The sequence below is a fragment of the Equus asinus genome, chromosome 2, assembly GCF_041296235.1.
Source record: "Equus asinus isolate D_3611 breed Donkey chromosome 2, EquAss-T2T_v2, whole genome shotgun sequence".
Taxonomy (NCBI): Eukaryota; Metazoa; Chordata; class Mammalia; order Perissodactyla; family Equidae; genus Equus; species Equus asinus.
The window spans coordinates 57409153-57423454 of record NC_091791.1 but is presented as its reverse complement, the minus strand read 5'-3'; the positions used below and the strand labels follow the sequence as shown (position 1 = coordinate 57423454).

At 39.1% G+C, this 14302-nt stretch overlaps 2 protein-coding genes across 16 annotated transcripts in view; one reads left to right on the top strand and one right to left on the bottom strand.

Moving 5' to 3' along the window:
- Positions 1-14302, top strand: part of RUFY2 (RUN and FYVE domain containing 2) — an 86193-nt gene that overhangs the window by 44711 nt on the left and 27180 nt on the right. The gene's annotated exons all lie outside the window — the stretch shown is intronic.
- HNRNPH3 (heterogeneous nuclear ribonucleoprotein H3) lies at positions 30-12325 on the bottom strand. 15 transcript variants are annotated; one of them, XM_014832785.3, is made up of 11 exons: positions 11686-12240; positions 11260-11433; positions 6204-6338; positions 5538-5676; positions 4840-5024; positions 4295-4381; positions 3887-4002; positions 2649-2784; positions 1591-1686; positions 1421-1513; positions 30-1287 (listed from the first exon to the last, which is right to left on the bottom strand). In XM_014832785.3, exons 3-11 carry the CDS (start codon positions 6313-6315, stop codon positions 1211-1213), a joined length of 1041 nt encoding a protein of 346 aa, XP_014688271.1. In that variant the 5' UTR covers positions 6316-6338; positions 11260-11433; positions 11686-12240; the 3' UTR covers positions 30-1210. The 15 variants fall into 15 exon arrangements, with proteins under 15 accessions (XP_014688271.1, XP_014688269.1, XP_044611997.1 ...); XM_014832783.3 differs by having other exon boundaries at positions 11279-11433; positions 11686-11810; XM_044756062.2 differs by having other exon boundaries at positions 4885-5024; positions 11686-11788.

Here is a 14302-nt window from a genome sequence, read left to right as displayed (position 1 = left end):
CACAAAGCATTCTAGGACAGACGCCGTACTATTATCTCCCACATTGATATTTATTACATTAACATTTCTAGCAAAAACAAGTAACAGGTTCAATAACTGAATTCACATTGACAGGTTTCATTTTGATCCATTAGCCAATTTTGGAAAAAGCCATATTGATCAAAGGGATTAAAAGTAAAAAGCACCTTTTCCTTGCTACATATAGTATTTTTTTGTTTTAACACAATGGCTTTAAAACTCCAAACAGATACCAGATGCAAAATCCAACTGCAGGACTCTCATTTTAATTAAGACTATGACATGGACTTCTTACATTTTTTTTAAAGTAGTCATTTATACAGTTATAAAAAACCATATGCTTTAACTATTGGGCAGGAAACTGAAAAACACCTGTGAGAATTATACTCCACAGTAAATACCTCTGTACTTGTATTGAATTCTCATGTCACTGAGAACCTTAACCTAGTCTAAGACATTTTGAGATAACTTACAACTATCACTTTTTGGAATAATTTTTTTGGTACTTCAGTCAAGTGCTGAGGGGATTTTATTCTAAAATCTAGGACTAGAATTTCAATCTCCAACACTCCCATCCCCAGGTAACACAATTAGGAATATTCAGAAATTCAGATACTTCTTAGGATCATCATTTCAGAGCTATGCCTGATAAATGACATTTGAAAAAGGAGGACTAATATAGAATTAGCTGAATTTATACTCCTGAAGCCACCTAAACTCATCTTTACGTTTTATATTTACAGTATCGTCCAGCAGAAATTAAAGAAAAAAGTTACACTAATATTTTCCAAGTTCTATTCCAGATGTCTGCTTATTAAGACTTGTAGTTTTTGCAGAAGTGAACCACTGTCCTCTAAAATTACACTATACTACTTCTTGTAGAGCTAATAGTAAAATACATCAACCCAAATCTTATGAAAGCAGCACATCCTTAGGAGTAACTAGTATATATAAAAAGTATCAACATCAGTGGTTTGAATATAAAAATTTATTTTTAAGTCAAAGTATGCAACAAATAAAACCTACAGAAAACAGATTTTCCCATCACAATCTGTTGCTTTACCAAATAATATTTTGAAAACACATTCCTTCAGTCATTATAAAGTTCTTAAAATACAAAAGAAATTAAATCTGTAAGAAAGTCTAGTAGACCAGATGCTGTTGTCAGGACTTTTATGTTGGTGGTTATGCTTTAGTACATCCCACGCCATCCACCTCCACTCATGCCACCTTGCCCATAGTAACCTCCACTGCCACCACCACCGCGGCCTTAGAAAAAAAGACATTAAGAACTGTTTAGTAGGAAGTCTCAGTGTTTAAGATATTAAAAATCATAAACTTTTAATTGCACCATATATGGGGACTAACACAAACAGAAATAGAGTAACTTAAGGACACTTACCATAACCACCCAAACCGTCAGGAGTACCATAGCCTCCACTGTAATTGTTCCCCATTCCCATTCTTCCAACAGAGCCATAACCTCCTTGATTATCTTCAAAAAAAAAAAAAAAAAATTTGAGATTGTTTGCTCAAGTGTCTAACTCTGCTTATTTGAAAAACTTTACATACCCATTCCATCTCTGCCGTAGCCTCCCATTCCAGAACCTCCCATTCCAGAGCCACCTCCAGGAGTAGAATTCAAGAAGAGTTCAATGTATCGATGTTCTTTAGGGAAAAAAGGTAAGAGTAACAGGAGAGAAAAGAACAATGGATCGTATTTATTAATAAAAACATTAAAAAGGTTAACTGGCTAATATTAACCTGAAAGTATTCTTACAAATTCCTAATGGAGTGATAAAATGAATGCCAGATAGAGCTAAAATCTAGGTTTTGTTCAAACTGTATAACTTTCAACAAGTAACAAGTATTTCAGCCCCTAGTTTCCTTATCTATAAAAGGGCTGATTCATTATTTCAGAACCAGCTGGTGTATTTCTTAAAAATATATTCCAGAGGCCGGCCCTGTGGTTGAGTGGTTAAGTTCACACACACTGCTTCGGTGGCCCAGGGTTTCACCAGTTCAAATCCTGGGCGCGGACATGGCACTGCTCATCAAACCATGCTGAGGCGGCTTCCCACATGACACAACTAGAAGGACCCACAACTAAAAAATACATAACTATGTACTGGGGGAGCTTTGGGAGAAAAAGGAAAAAAATAGAATCTTAAAAAAAAAAAAAAAATTCCAGGCACAATCATTGAACTGAATTAGAATCCAGGAAAACTTATTAAATACCAAGTGACTGATGTGCAGCCAGATTTAGGAATCACTAGTCAAGGTGAAATTTAACTTAACTGATTTGATGACAGAATTAATCAACATACAGGTGAACAAGTGGTACTAATTTTGCAAAAGGCAAGTGCAAATAACATACCTATTTTCCCTCTTTAATAACTTGAGCTCCAATAATCTGTCAAGTATTAAGAGTCTGAATAAACTCTTCAATAAAAAGTCCCCTAGAAACCCATTAAAATCTAAACTTATTAGAGGCCATATGGTTTCATGTCCTTATGACTACCAGGAGTTACCTAGAATCTCTTACATTTGAGGAATTACAAATGGGAAGGTTCTTTTATAAGCAAGCTCACACCTGGGAAACAAAATAGCATGCCAATGATACCACTTACGCATGTTATTCTTATCTTTAGACATGGCAGCTACTGCATCTTCATGTGTCACAAATTCTACATCTGCTTCTCCTGTTGCTCTGCCATCAGCTCCAATATCAATATGCACTCGTATTGGATTTAGTGGTGAGAAGAACTAAATAAAAGAAAATACCTGTTATTTACTTTTCTATTTAGATTATCAAAAGTAAATTACCGCATGCATTGGTTTTCCTTTGTCCATTAAAACCAACCCTTCTACTGCCCTCTGTTGCCAGGCTAACAATCCCATCAACTATGGAGGTTCTGGGAATATAAGACTATACACTTAGGGAAAAATGCAAAGCAATTACTCTTTAAAGTAAGCTAGATGATATTAAAAAGAAAATATTTCTAACCTAGACAATAGTTTACCCTAAAGAGATGAAAAAGTGTCATACCCTAGTACTGAGGGAGAAGAGTAAGTCTCCTGCCCCCACTCCCAGGAAAGGTATTTCAGAACTGTTGTTTGAAATACAAATAGGTCGCCTGAGACTTAAAAGTATGTGCACAGAAATTGAGTGTTAGGAGTTCAGAACAATGGATAGCTCCCCAAATATCATTTAGTTCTAATCACAAGTTAACTAAGTTTAAGCAATTCTCTAAAAGGCACCTCCAACTTAGACCACTTGGTTTCTAGTAAAATCTAGAGCAAAATTTTTCTTTAAGAGCTAGACAGTAAATACTCTTGGCTCTGTAGGCCACTGGGTCTCTATTGCATAGGTAAATGAGTATGACTAGAATTGGCCACCAGCTGAAGTTTGCTGATTCTCTAACCAATTTGAAACCCACCAGTTTCAAATCAACAGCAGCATCTACTTCCATTGTTTTCAGCCCCTCAGTTTCTACCCACCATATAGCCTAGGAAGCCAAACCAAACCACCAAAACTTACTGCCTTGTTATATACTTATACTTTCAAAACTTGACACAAGGGAAATAATCTTCTTTCTAGTCATCACCACTCTATGCTGATCAGTCTTTCACTAAATTCTTAATTGGACTTTACGAACTCAACTTTTACTTGCTTGAATCCTATGTAGGTCAGCACACAATAGACACAAAAATATTCATCAACTACTGAAGGATACAGAAATATATCTATTCATGTTGAAGGGACTGATATTAGAATTATAAAGAAAAAGATAAGAACATTAAGAATGCTTCAAAATTCATATACCTGAAGTATAAAACCACTAACAAACTGACTAAAATTACTCACATTAGCAATGTCATTTTCAGTTGCACGAAAAGGCAATCCTCTCATATGTACAAAATGACCACCATGGAAACCTGAACTTGCATCACCGGCTCCACCATAGCCATGTCCTCCCATACCTACAGAATAAAATTTGCAAAGATTATAAACTAACAATACATGTAGAAAAGAAAGCATTGCAACAAAATATTTCTTCCACCCACCTTTTTGACAACCAAGAAATCTCAATACAGTTATTCTAAACATCAAATGGAGAATTAACCTCAAGTACACATCTGTATAAAACACTATCTAGGCATGCAGTGAAATATGCCTGAGTTGACTTTTTTATACAAGTCACCTATATTATTACTAAGTGGTTGTAAAGCAAATACCAAAAGTCCCCTAAAAATGAATGTCTTTTTATTTTACCTCTTCCATCTCTCATTCTGTCATCAAAGCCATCATTTCCATAGCCATAATTATTATAGCCACCATAGTCATCAAAACCTCCATAACCTGTGTAATTTAAGGGAGAAACACATGAATACACTTTCAAGACATAAATCTTATCATCTAGTTTACACACGCATACTTTGTGGTAAGCAGTCTGGTTAACTTATTATTACAACTTTGCAACTCCCAACTTAATGGATATTAAAAAAAGTTAACACTTGGTGCAAATTAAAAGTCTTTCACAAGGATACATTTAGACATCAAAATTAATTTTCATCCTGATACTAAACAGAAAATGTCAAAATATGCCAGTATCTTCATTTTAATTTCTACATAAGTTATCTAGGTGCCAATATGTGCATCAATCCAATCCCACAGCTGGTCATGGGAACCCGTATTTTCATGAACAGGTTTTAAAACCTAATAGGTACTGAAATTACTGCCATTTCTATATTTCTTGACAAAGTGTCAGGAACATTAAGAAAATGACAACAGAACCTTTGTTCATTAGATACACATACCACCATCATATCCATCACCTCCTCGTCGCATTCTGTCATACATACTTCCACGCCCAGCTCCATAATAACCCCCTCTTCCTCCTATTGGTCTATCATATGGTCCCGGTCGCTGGCCCAGCAATCTTCTTGGTGGATCATAAAATCCTTTGATTTCACTCCTGCTACTTCTGAAGATCTCAATATACCTATTTAAAAATGGTTTAAGGTACAAGTTTCAGCAAAAATGTATTAGAGTAAATAAGATATTGGGCAAAATGCAGTAAGTTTTTCTACATCTAGATACGTAACCCACTTTAAACAGCCTAAATATACCATAAGTTAACTTTTACACCTACAAACTTAAATAATTAATATTTAAGTTTTACATAGACAAATTAGTCATTTGAAAACAATTCATAAAATTAAATATAATTTTAGCTTTTTTTTAGTACATGATAGGTGTTTAGAGAAAATAGCTGATTATACAAAGGCATTATTCAACAATATCCTACAGAGAAATGGAAACAATCTAATTTTAATTTAAGCAAACTATTAGCATCATTCCCCACCCAAATCTGTAGTTTCCAAGTTAAATTTAGATAATTATCAAGTCTTTAAAACTACCCCAGAAAAATGTTGTTACCCCCCCATTTAAGCAATAGTGACCCACAACCCCCAAAAATAAAAATTTAACACCATCCCAAACTCTCCATCCCCACCTGTGCCCTATTCTTTCCTTGTGTTTCCCCAGAGCATTTTCTGCTATCTCCTTTGAAGCAAACTGCACGAAGGCCTCCCCTGTGCTTCTCCCCTGGTAGTCCATCGTCAATGTTATCCCATTTGGCACGATTTCCAACCCTTTAACCCAAGGACAAATAACCCCATCAAGGGGAACAGTGTTAAAGGCTGAAACATTCCCATCTGAATCAAATATTTAAAACAAGTCTAAACAAAACAAAACAAAACAAAAAAGCTTAGTTTCCCATCACCCCAAAATACAAACGGAAGACTTTTTCAAATATTATTGGATTACACAAATTTTTCTTTTGACTAGTCTTTTAAAATTACATACACTCTAAAAAGCCCACCTATATTACATGAAAAAAAAAAAGCTCAAACCAAATTTAACTATGCTCCATATGCTAATTCATGGTTCATGACACATAATTACTCTCAATTAAGTTTATTGCACATTAGTTAGGTTTTACATATTACACATCCTGTATTGAACATTAACTGGAGCACATTTCATAACTTAATACATTAAACCAAGATATCATATGCAAATCAAAATCCTCAAAACAAATGGATTTTACAAATTAAAAACTGAGTAATATAAATAGAAAATTAAAATACTACTAAACTTTGACTAATACTAGAGGTACCTTGAAAGAACTGAACTATTTCCTCTTTGCTGCAACCAAATGGCAGTCCACGAAGTCGTACTGTCCCATCACTAGCGTCATTTGGACCATTATGTTTCATAACCCAATCCATCTCAATACCGTTTGATTTAAATGCTATAAAAAATAAACAAGCACATAAAGCAGTCAATCAAAATATACTCTTGCCAGAGGTACTGAAGAAACACCTCAGTGGTACACAATAGGAAATGTCACATATGGCTCACACAATGCCACATACAATGGTCCAACACTTTTCTATTTGGAGGGAGGCAAAAAGACTGGGAAAAGGCAGTGAAAGCTGAGCTCTCCCACCAAAAAGCATTCAATTTCAAAGGATCAAACATTACACATTGCCTGATTTTAAGGAAATTTACATAATTCTACTATCAGTCTTCAAACTCTCCCAATTTCTCGATCCTGTCATCTTAATGTCAACTCTAGCCTCTTCATCTCCCAAATTTTCATTCACATTTCTCAGGTTTTATTATTCACTTGAATAGTCATGCAAATTCTTTAAAACTTAATTACTCAAAAGTTGCACACAGTACCACCACCCACTCACAGTAAGAGCCTAAAAGTACAATGAGTACTTTTTTGATGTTGGAAAAATAGTCTAATGTACAAAGTCTAATCTTACTAGATGCACTATAATTCTGAATGCAACAAATTGTTTCTGAAGGGGGAAAAATTCCCACCTCTATTTTAACTCATCTGGTTTAAACACTCCTCAAGAGCAAGTTTTAAAATGACTGAGTTAACTGAGTTTTAAAATTGAGGTAAAAGGCCACTTAAAAGTGAATGCCTGCCAGTAGGTATCAGTGTTTTTTGAAGCCACCTGTTTGGAAGTTAGTGGACATAGCACACTACTCACTGCTTCACTTTTAAACACAAATTTTTTAAAAAAGGTAATACATTCACATTCAAAATATTAAAAAGGGTACATTGAGAAGCCCTCCTTCCCCTCCAAGAGAACCCATCCAACCAATTCCCTTCCCAAGAGACAATCATCCTTTCTTTTAAAATTCCAGAACATTCTGAAAAGGCTAACGCAGAAGTCCTTCAGCTGCAGAAACTTACCAGACCTTACAAATCTCACTATGCAGCTGTAGGAATCCTACTCACCTGAGTATTTCAAACCTTTCCCTCACCACCTCCTCCCCTGTAAACAAAACAATGTGTTCACTTGATTCCTTTATGCTTGATTATATTTCATATCAACAGCATTCACTAATATTTAATTTCACATGATCTAATTATCAGTGCAGCTGTTAGGGATAGCATCTGCGAAGAGTAAAATTTATTTTTCCTAGAATCCATGAGTTTAAAATAAGCTAATATAGAAATTTTTCAAATGTGGTTATTACAAATACTTCTGCATATGAATCACCTTCAGTATTTGTCTTGTCATTTTTTTAAAAGCAAGAACCCTACTGCCACTCTAGACAGAGATCCAAAATGAGAATACAAATTTTTATTTGACAGTACAACTAATTCTTAGGCACACAAATACCTGGTATGAACTTTTAAGAGGAAAATTCTGAGTCTGAATCCCTAGTCTGCCACTCACTAGCTACTTAATTTAAGCAAACTACTTAATCTCTGTGTTCAACTGTAAAATATAGCAGATGCCAATACCTCATAGGACTGTTTTAAGAATCAGTCACAGTACTTGGTCTACAGCATGGTAATCATTTAATGATGGCCTCTGTTACTGGATTTTAAGGGATCCTGTAAAAACTAATGAAATATACCACAAACAAAATAGCTGAACCTTAAAGGATGGAAAACTATTCTGAGTCTTGAAAGGAAATAAGGACTGTTTAAACAAGTCTTTCCCAAAGTCAACAAATGCTTTCCAGTTTCCTTAGGAATTATAAAGCAGACAGAAGAGTTTTTTGAAATGTTTATTATAATACATGCTAGTTAGACAATTTAAAAAATACTCTTCTAGAGAAGCCCTGAAAGAAGCAGGCCCCAAATCAGTTAGAGAAAAGTCAACATTTTGAAGATCTTTACCATTTTCTTAAAAAAATTTTTTTTAAATGACACCAACCTAAGAAATAACTGTTTCCTATAAACGGTGATTTAAGACCAGAAGAGGGAAAAGAGTGGAGTGGATCTAACATCAAATGTTACTTCCTCATGAAAAAATTTATAGTGCAAAGTCAATCTAATCTGATGTGAAAAGATCTTATAGTGTGGTGCTTTTTATCATTTTAGCACATTTATTTTTTCAATATAAAGATACTGTTTCAGAAACAAATTACAAAAAAGATGGAAATTTATAAACCTCAGCACTTTCTAAGAAATTCCTCACAAGCAAACTAGTTTTGATTCTTGGATCACCCTATACCAATGAGACCTATATAAAAACAACAAATTAAGTCTACAGAAAAACACACTTAATTTTAAATTGGGGGAAAAATTAACCAGATTTGGAAGACAAACTATTTTACAGGGTGACTCTCCATCCCATGTGTATGGAGAGTACACAGTAAAAAAAAAAAAAAAAAAAAAAGCAACACTCTATCATCTCTTCAAAACTCAAAATTTGAGTCTAGAATTCTACTTACAAAACAAAACCAAGAAGAACTCCAAACGGATACAAAAAGACAATCTGCTCTAAAACCTTAATAAAGCTGTCTCAGAAGCTATCACTAATTATTCAGGATAATCCATCTCAACCTTTCTTTGCAACAGTATCATGGCTAACCACAATTCTGCTTTTTAAGAATTCCACGTGTTAGCACCAATTAAAAATAACAGCAGTTGAAGTATTAGGATAGCTTCAGTCAGTTTTATATGAGATTTTAAATATAACTTCCTAAGCATTATGCTAAGTGAAAGAAGCCAGTCACAAAAGACCACACATTGTATGATTTTAAATGAGTGAAGTTTATGGTATGTGAATTATATCTCAAAGCTGTTATGAAAAAGCATCTAAGAGAGGCCCAATGAAATATAAAATTCCTTTATAACAGAAGCACATACTACCTTCCGAAGTATAAATACATAAACTAAGGGTCTGATGCATCAATAAATTTCTAAGTGGTTGCCCACTGGTCCTAAAAAACGAGAATGAACTCCAAATTTTGGCACAAAAGTGATGATATTAATTAAAATGGAAATTTTACATCATTCCCCCTTTCCAATGTGCTTATTCCTTAATTCAAAAAAGTAAAAAAATCACACAGATACACCACTAGTATCTAAAGGAAGTGTGGTCTCCAAAATGATTACGAATGAGTTCTCTTCTACAACAAAGTTACCACCTACTTCAGTTCAGCCACTTGTTTACCAAAATAAGGACACCAAAAAGGAATATGGTTATTAAAACTACAATGGCAATTAGATGGACTTCCAGATTATGATACAGATGAAAAAGAGGGCAAAAAAAAAGGGTTTCTAGGGTATTCCAACTAGGAAAGCTGTTATATCATATACTATAGGAAACTCTGGGCTTTTTCAAGTCCACTGAAATCACAGAACGCCTTCAACAACAGGAAGGGTTTTGTTTTCAAAGCTGAAAAAATAGATAATAGACTCCCTGTAAAGATTCATATGCGTTTTTGGAAACTCTTATTCTCAGGCCTTGTGTGTCTCTTTTGTACCACCTTCTGTGAAGATTACCGACCCAGTTCTCCAAGGACTAAAATCATCACAGCACATGACTGGCCTTTCAGTTTGTCTTTCTGTTGAGCAGGCTTATTTTCTTGGTCAAAATATTATCACAGTCCTACACTAAATTAAAAAAATGCCTAGCTACCAAAATAAAATAAATAGTATTTCGAAGTACTTTACTTCTACAGCCTTAATGCCAAAGGAACCTTAACTCAAAATGGAATTCTTGGAGCTTCAATGCTCCAAGTCAATCACAATTCCTACACACACTTTTGCCATCTCTGGTTGTGTTCTAATACCTGTTCTCCTAAAGCAAAACTACTTAAATTCTAACCCAGTACGTACCAAACCACACCAAACTATTGCTAAACCACCCCGTCCCCACCCCAAGTTCAAAAAGACGTATCAGAGCTCACTGGGCCCCGAAGACCTGTTTGTAATATGCCCATTTCACATTCCTATTTGATAAGTCACCCGCTTTTCTGCTTACAAAACAATTACCCACAAAGGCTTTAAATACGGTTAAGGTAAGCGTGGAAAAAAACCCTTTGGAAAATGAGTACGTACTCTTTTCGAAGTTCCAAATCTGGACTATAAGGGCCGGCTAAGCGTCCTTTATTCCTCCCCGCAGACTTTTCGTTTATCTAGCTGCCCTAGAGACCAGAGAGCTAGGGAGAGGACGCCCCTGCCCCCCTCCGGGTCCGGCAGCCAAGCCTGGCTTAAAAACCTTCGCCACCGGGCGGCGGAATTACAAAGGAGACCGTCCGCCTCCTTTGTCCTGGATTTGGGAGTTGAGCGCCTTCGTCGCCATTGGCCTTCCTCCCCCAGCTCCAGCCTCTCTCATCTTGGGAATCTGCGTCAGAAGTCACTCGCAGTCCCGCCAGCCCAGGTAGCCCAGCCGAGACTGCGGAGGAAGGGAGGCCGCGGGGGGAGGCCAGGCGCATCCGGCGCCATTTCCATCGGGAGCGCGCCCGCCAGCCCAGCACCTCCCCCACCCTCGGGCCCAGCCTCTCCCTGCTCGCTTCCTTCCCACCCTCACCCCGTCCAGGGCGCTCTCACCACCCCCCGGGCCTTCTAACCAGTTCTCGGAGGCTGAGGGGTAAACAGTAGAAAGAGAGGAAGGGCGCGAAGCCGAGGTGGCCACGCCACCGTACCCAAAATGGCGGAGGCCAAACCAGCAGGCAAAGGGGAAATGCTGGGTGACTCCCACTTCGGGTCTCGCCTTCGTCCACCGAATTCTGCCCGAGCAAGTCCTCCCGCCGGCAGGCCGCCCTCCTTGAAGTGGGAGATCGGGGGGAGGCGCAGCCTGGCCGCCTCCGAGCGGCGACCTCCACACTTCCCTCCCACCCCACCCCCTCCCCGTCGCTCTCGTCCTTCTCCCGAGTCCGCTCTCGAAACCACCAGCCCAACCTACCCCCTTTTACTTCAGATACCCTGTCGGGCGACAGTAGCCCCGACGCCGGTGCTCACGGGGTCCGGTCGGGAGGAGGGAGAAGTCGCTTGTCTCGTGTAGCGCTCCCCACAACGGTTCTTCCAACCGTCTCCGCCGGCGGCAACCACTAAGGGTGCTGCGCAGCACAGCGACTGGCTGGGGGGGATGGGAGAGAGCGAGCGAGAAGGAGGGGGTGGGGCGAGAGCAACGAAGACCGGCCGGCCCTGCTCTCGCGAGACAAGAGAGTCGGTCCCGCCTTGGCACGGGGGTCAGGAAGTGCGCCTGCGCGCGGGTGGGTTGCCCAATTGGGAGAGAGGCGGAGAACCCGCGGCCGGCCCGGTTAGAGAAAGAGGTGGCGGACTCAGCCTCTCTTGCTTACCGTAAAACCATCAAATTCTCAGGGCTCACCTTTCTGCCCTCTCGGGGAGAAAGTAAAGTGGCAGCGGTAGTCCTGCCAGCGTGTGTCGAAGGAACCGTGGTGTCGCGGTTTGGGAAAGTTCTCCGGTCCTCTTCCCCCACCAAGAGCAAATTCCGCAAAGGCCCTGCCCTTGCCCCGGCGTCACCTGCGTGGAGAGGGCGCCACGTGCTTCGGCCGCCAAACGCGAGGAGGGCTGTTCTGATCCACCATGTTTGTATTATGCAGTGAAAGTAGGCGTGTTTCTGAGCTGCGAAGATAGAGAAGTGTCCGCCAGGCCTGGATTTCAACCTTGGGGCTGGGGCTCTTCCTTCCTCCTTCCGTGGCGCTGCCGCCCCCGCCGCCCCCCAGCGAGTCTGGTCCGTGGAGCTTCTTGCTTGACCTCTCTACCACGTTTCACTACAGATTGCTCCTCGCTTTCTCGTTTCACTTTAGCGTTCTTTCTTGCCTTTCATCTCCCGCTTTGTAACCGTAGTGACGGATCGGCAGCTCACGGCAGCCGACTTCCAGCTGTTTTCTGAATAGAGCTTTGCATCTTCGAAAACTGCGCGTACAAGTCACACCTAATAGTTTTTGGTTGTGCTGTCATACCACCAAGGTTCCTAGTGACACCTTGTGGCCCTTTTTTTAATTATTAAAAAAAGACGCAAGCCGAATTTCTCTAGAAAGGGTGGAGGGCCGTCTTGGTAAAAAAAAAAAAAAAAAAAAAAAAAAACTGTAAGTTAAAGTGCAAACGTAGGAACGTACGTGAAGTACGAGGGATAGGAGGAAATGAGTGTGAGCACAGGGATGTTTCTGTAGATTGGAAATGTGGACGAAACTAGGTTGTGGACCTTCAATACCCACCCAAAGACTTTGGACTTTGGACTAGATGTTGGGAGGCCCGTCTAGGGTGGCATGAGAGGGCGCATGGTATGTTAGCGGTGGAGAACCTTGAATAATTTTTTCTCTAAAAACTGACAGGGGCCCAGTTACCTTCTTATAAAGGAAACTTCCATTTCGTGGCTTTAATTCATCCTAACGTGCTGAAGAAAAGTGTGGGACAGTAAGAATTGGTTAGGTCATAGTGCCCTATTGCCTTTCTTGAGCCTACTCCCTCAAAATACCCCTCAGAGAAAGGGAGAAGGGAACAGTGTCATCATTACAACAGAGGGAAAAACAAAGCCGGGATAATGTAATAAAATAGGTCACAGTTATTGAGGGCTTGTTTGAGCTAGGTGCTATGCGCAATTCACTAACTCTCTACAACCCTGAAGGATAGTCGTTATTATTACCCCCATTTTATAGATGAGGTGTTTGAGTTCTAAAGAAGTGAAAAAGTCGCCCAAGGTCACACCTAGGGGCAGAGGCTAGGATTTGAACCCAAATGGTTTTACTCCAGGGGCCAGGGTTTTAAAGCACTATGGATCTTCCTAGGGTTTCAAATAATTTAACCATGCGCTAAGGGAATGGAAATAATTTTTGGCAAGTTGAAGTTACTTCCCCTACAAACACTGGCGTTACCATGTCAGGAGACCTGAGTTAACAGTTTATTGACCGGAGACTTTTGAACAGGCCTTAAACTTGACGTCCTGGTGTCACTCACCCTGTGAGCCCCCTGCACTCATTTCTTTTAATAATTTCTGTGTTAGTAAGACTCCAAGCTCCCGCACTTCAAATGGAATTCTTCCCTGGTTTCAAGTCACATCACTACTTTATGCCTTTAGTCTTCCAATCTGATTTGGTAGATGGAATTCTGTAATCCCTTTCACCCCTTGCCTGAGTTCAAACAATCTATTTACTGCCTGATTGAATTTGGCATTCTTTCCGCATAGTTTGTAAGGTTATGGGCCACACTCATAAAATCATCCTAATGATTTTTCACTACCAAATTGCAATGTTTTCTTTGTGTTTTTTTGGCCACCATTTCTTTGTATTGGGCACTCTGCTGTTTGCCGGTGTTAATGCTTAGGAAGGACTTGAAATTAGTACCTACATTCATTTTGCTTTGTTATTATTACAGTAAGTAAGAAGTTTTGAGTTGGAAAAAAGTGAACTATATAGGGGTAAACCTAATTTTTATTTGGATTCCTATTTTACTACTTTTCTAAAAAAAAAGTCTATCAACTATTCCCATTTGCAAGTTGAATCCTGAAGTAAGGTTTTGGTGAGATTGGCTCACCACTACTCCAGTGATCCCTACAGAATTGTTTCCAGATTGATCTCTGTGGAATTGTTACCATAGAGATGGTTAGAACTAAGGGCTCCCAGCTGTTTTGGGGATTTTTTTTTTCTCTTTGTATTCTTTTGTGTCATTTCAGTGCTTTCCTATTAGCATAGAGATCAGAGGGACCCTGGAAAGGATCTTGTTAGAGGCCATAATGAGAAAAAAGAGGAAAAAGGAGAAGGAAATAGAAATACCCATACCACCCGGAGGAAAACAAGACAATGAACATGTGATCATCTATTAACACCATCAGGATGAAGAGGAGAGGAAAATTCCATGCAGGGCCAGCGGAGAAAGAGAAAGAAAGAGAAATTGAGAGAGATTGCACTCATCTGAGGGAGGGAAGCACGTTAACTGAAACAGGTTAAGAGAGTTGTTCACATCCCACCAGTGGCATTCCAAAA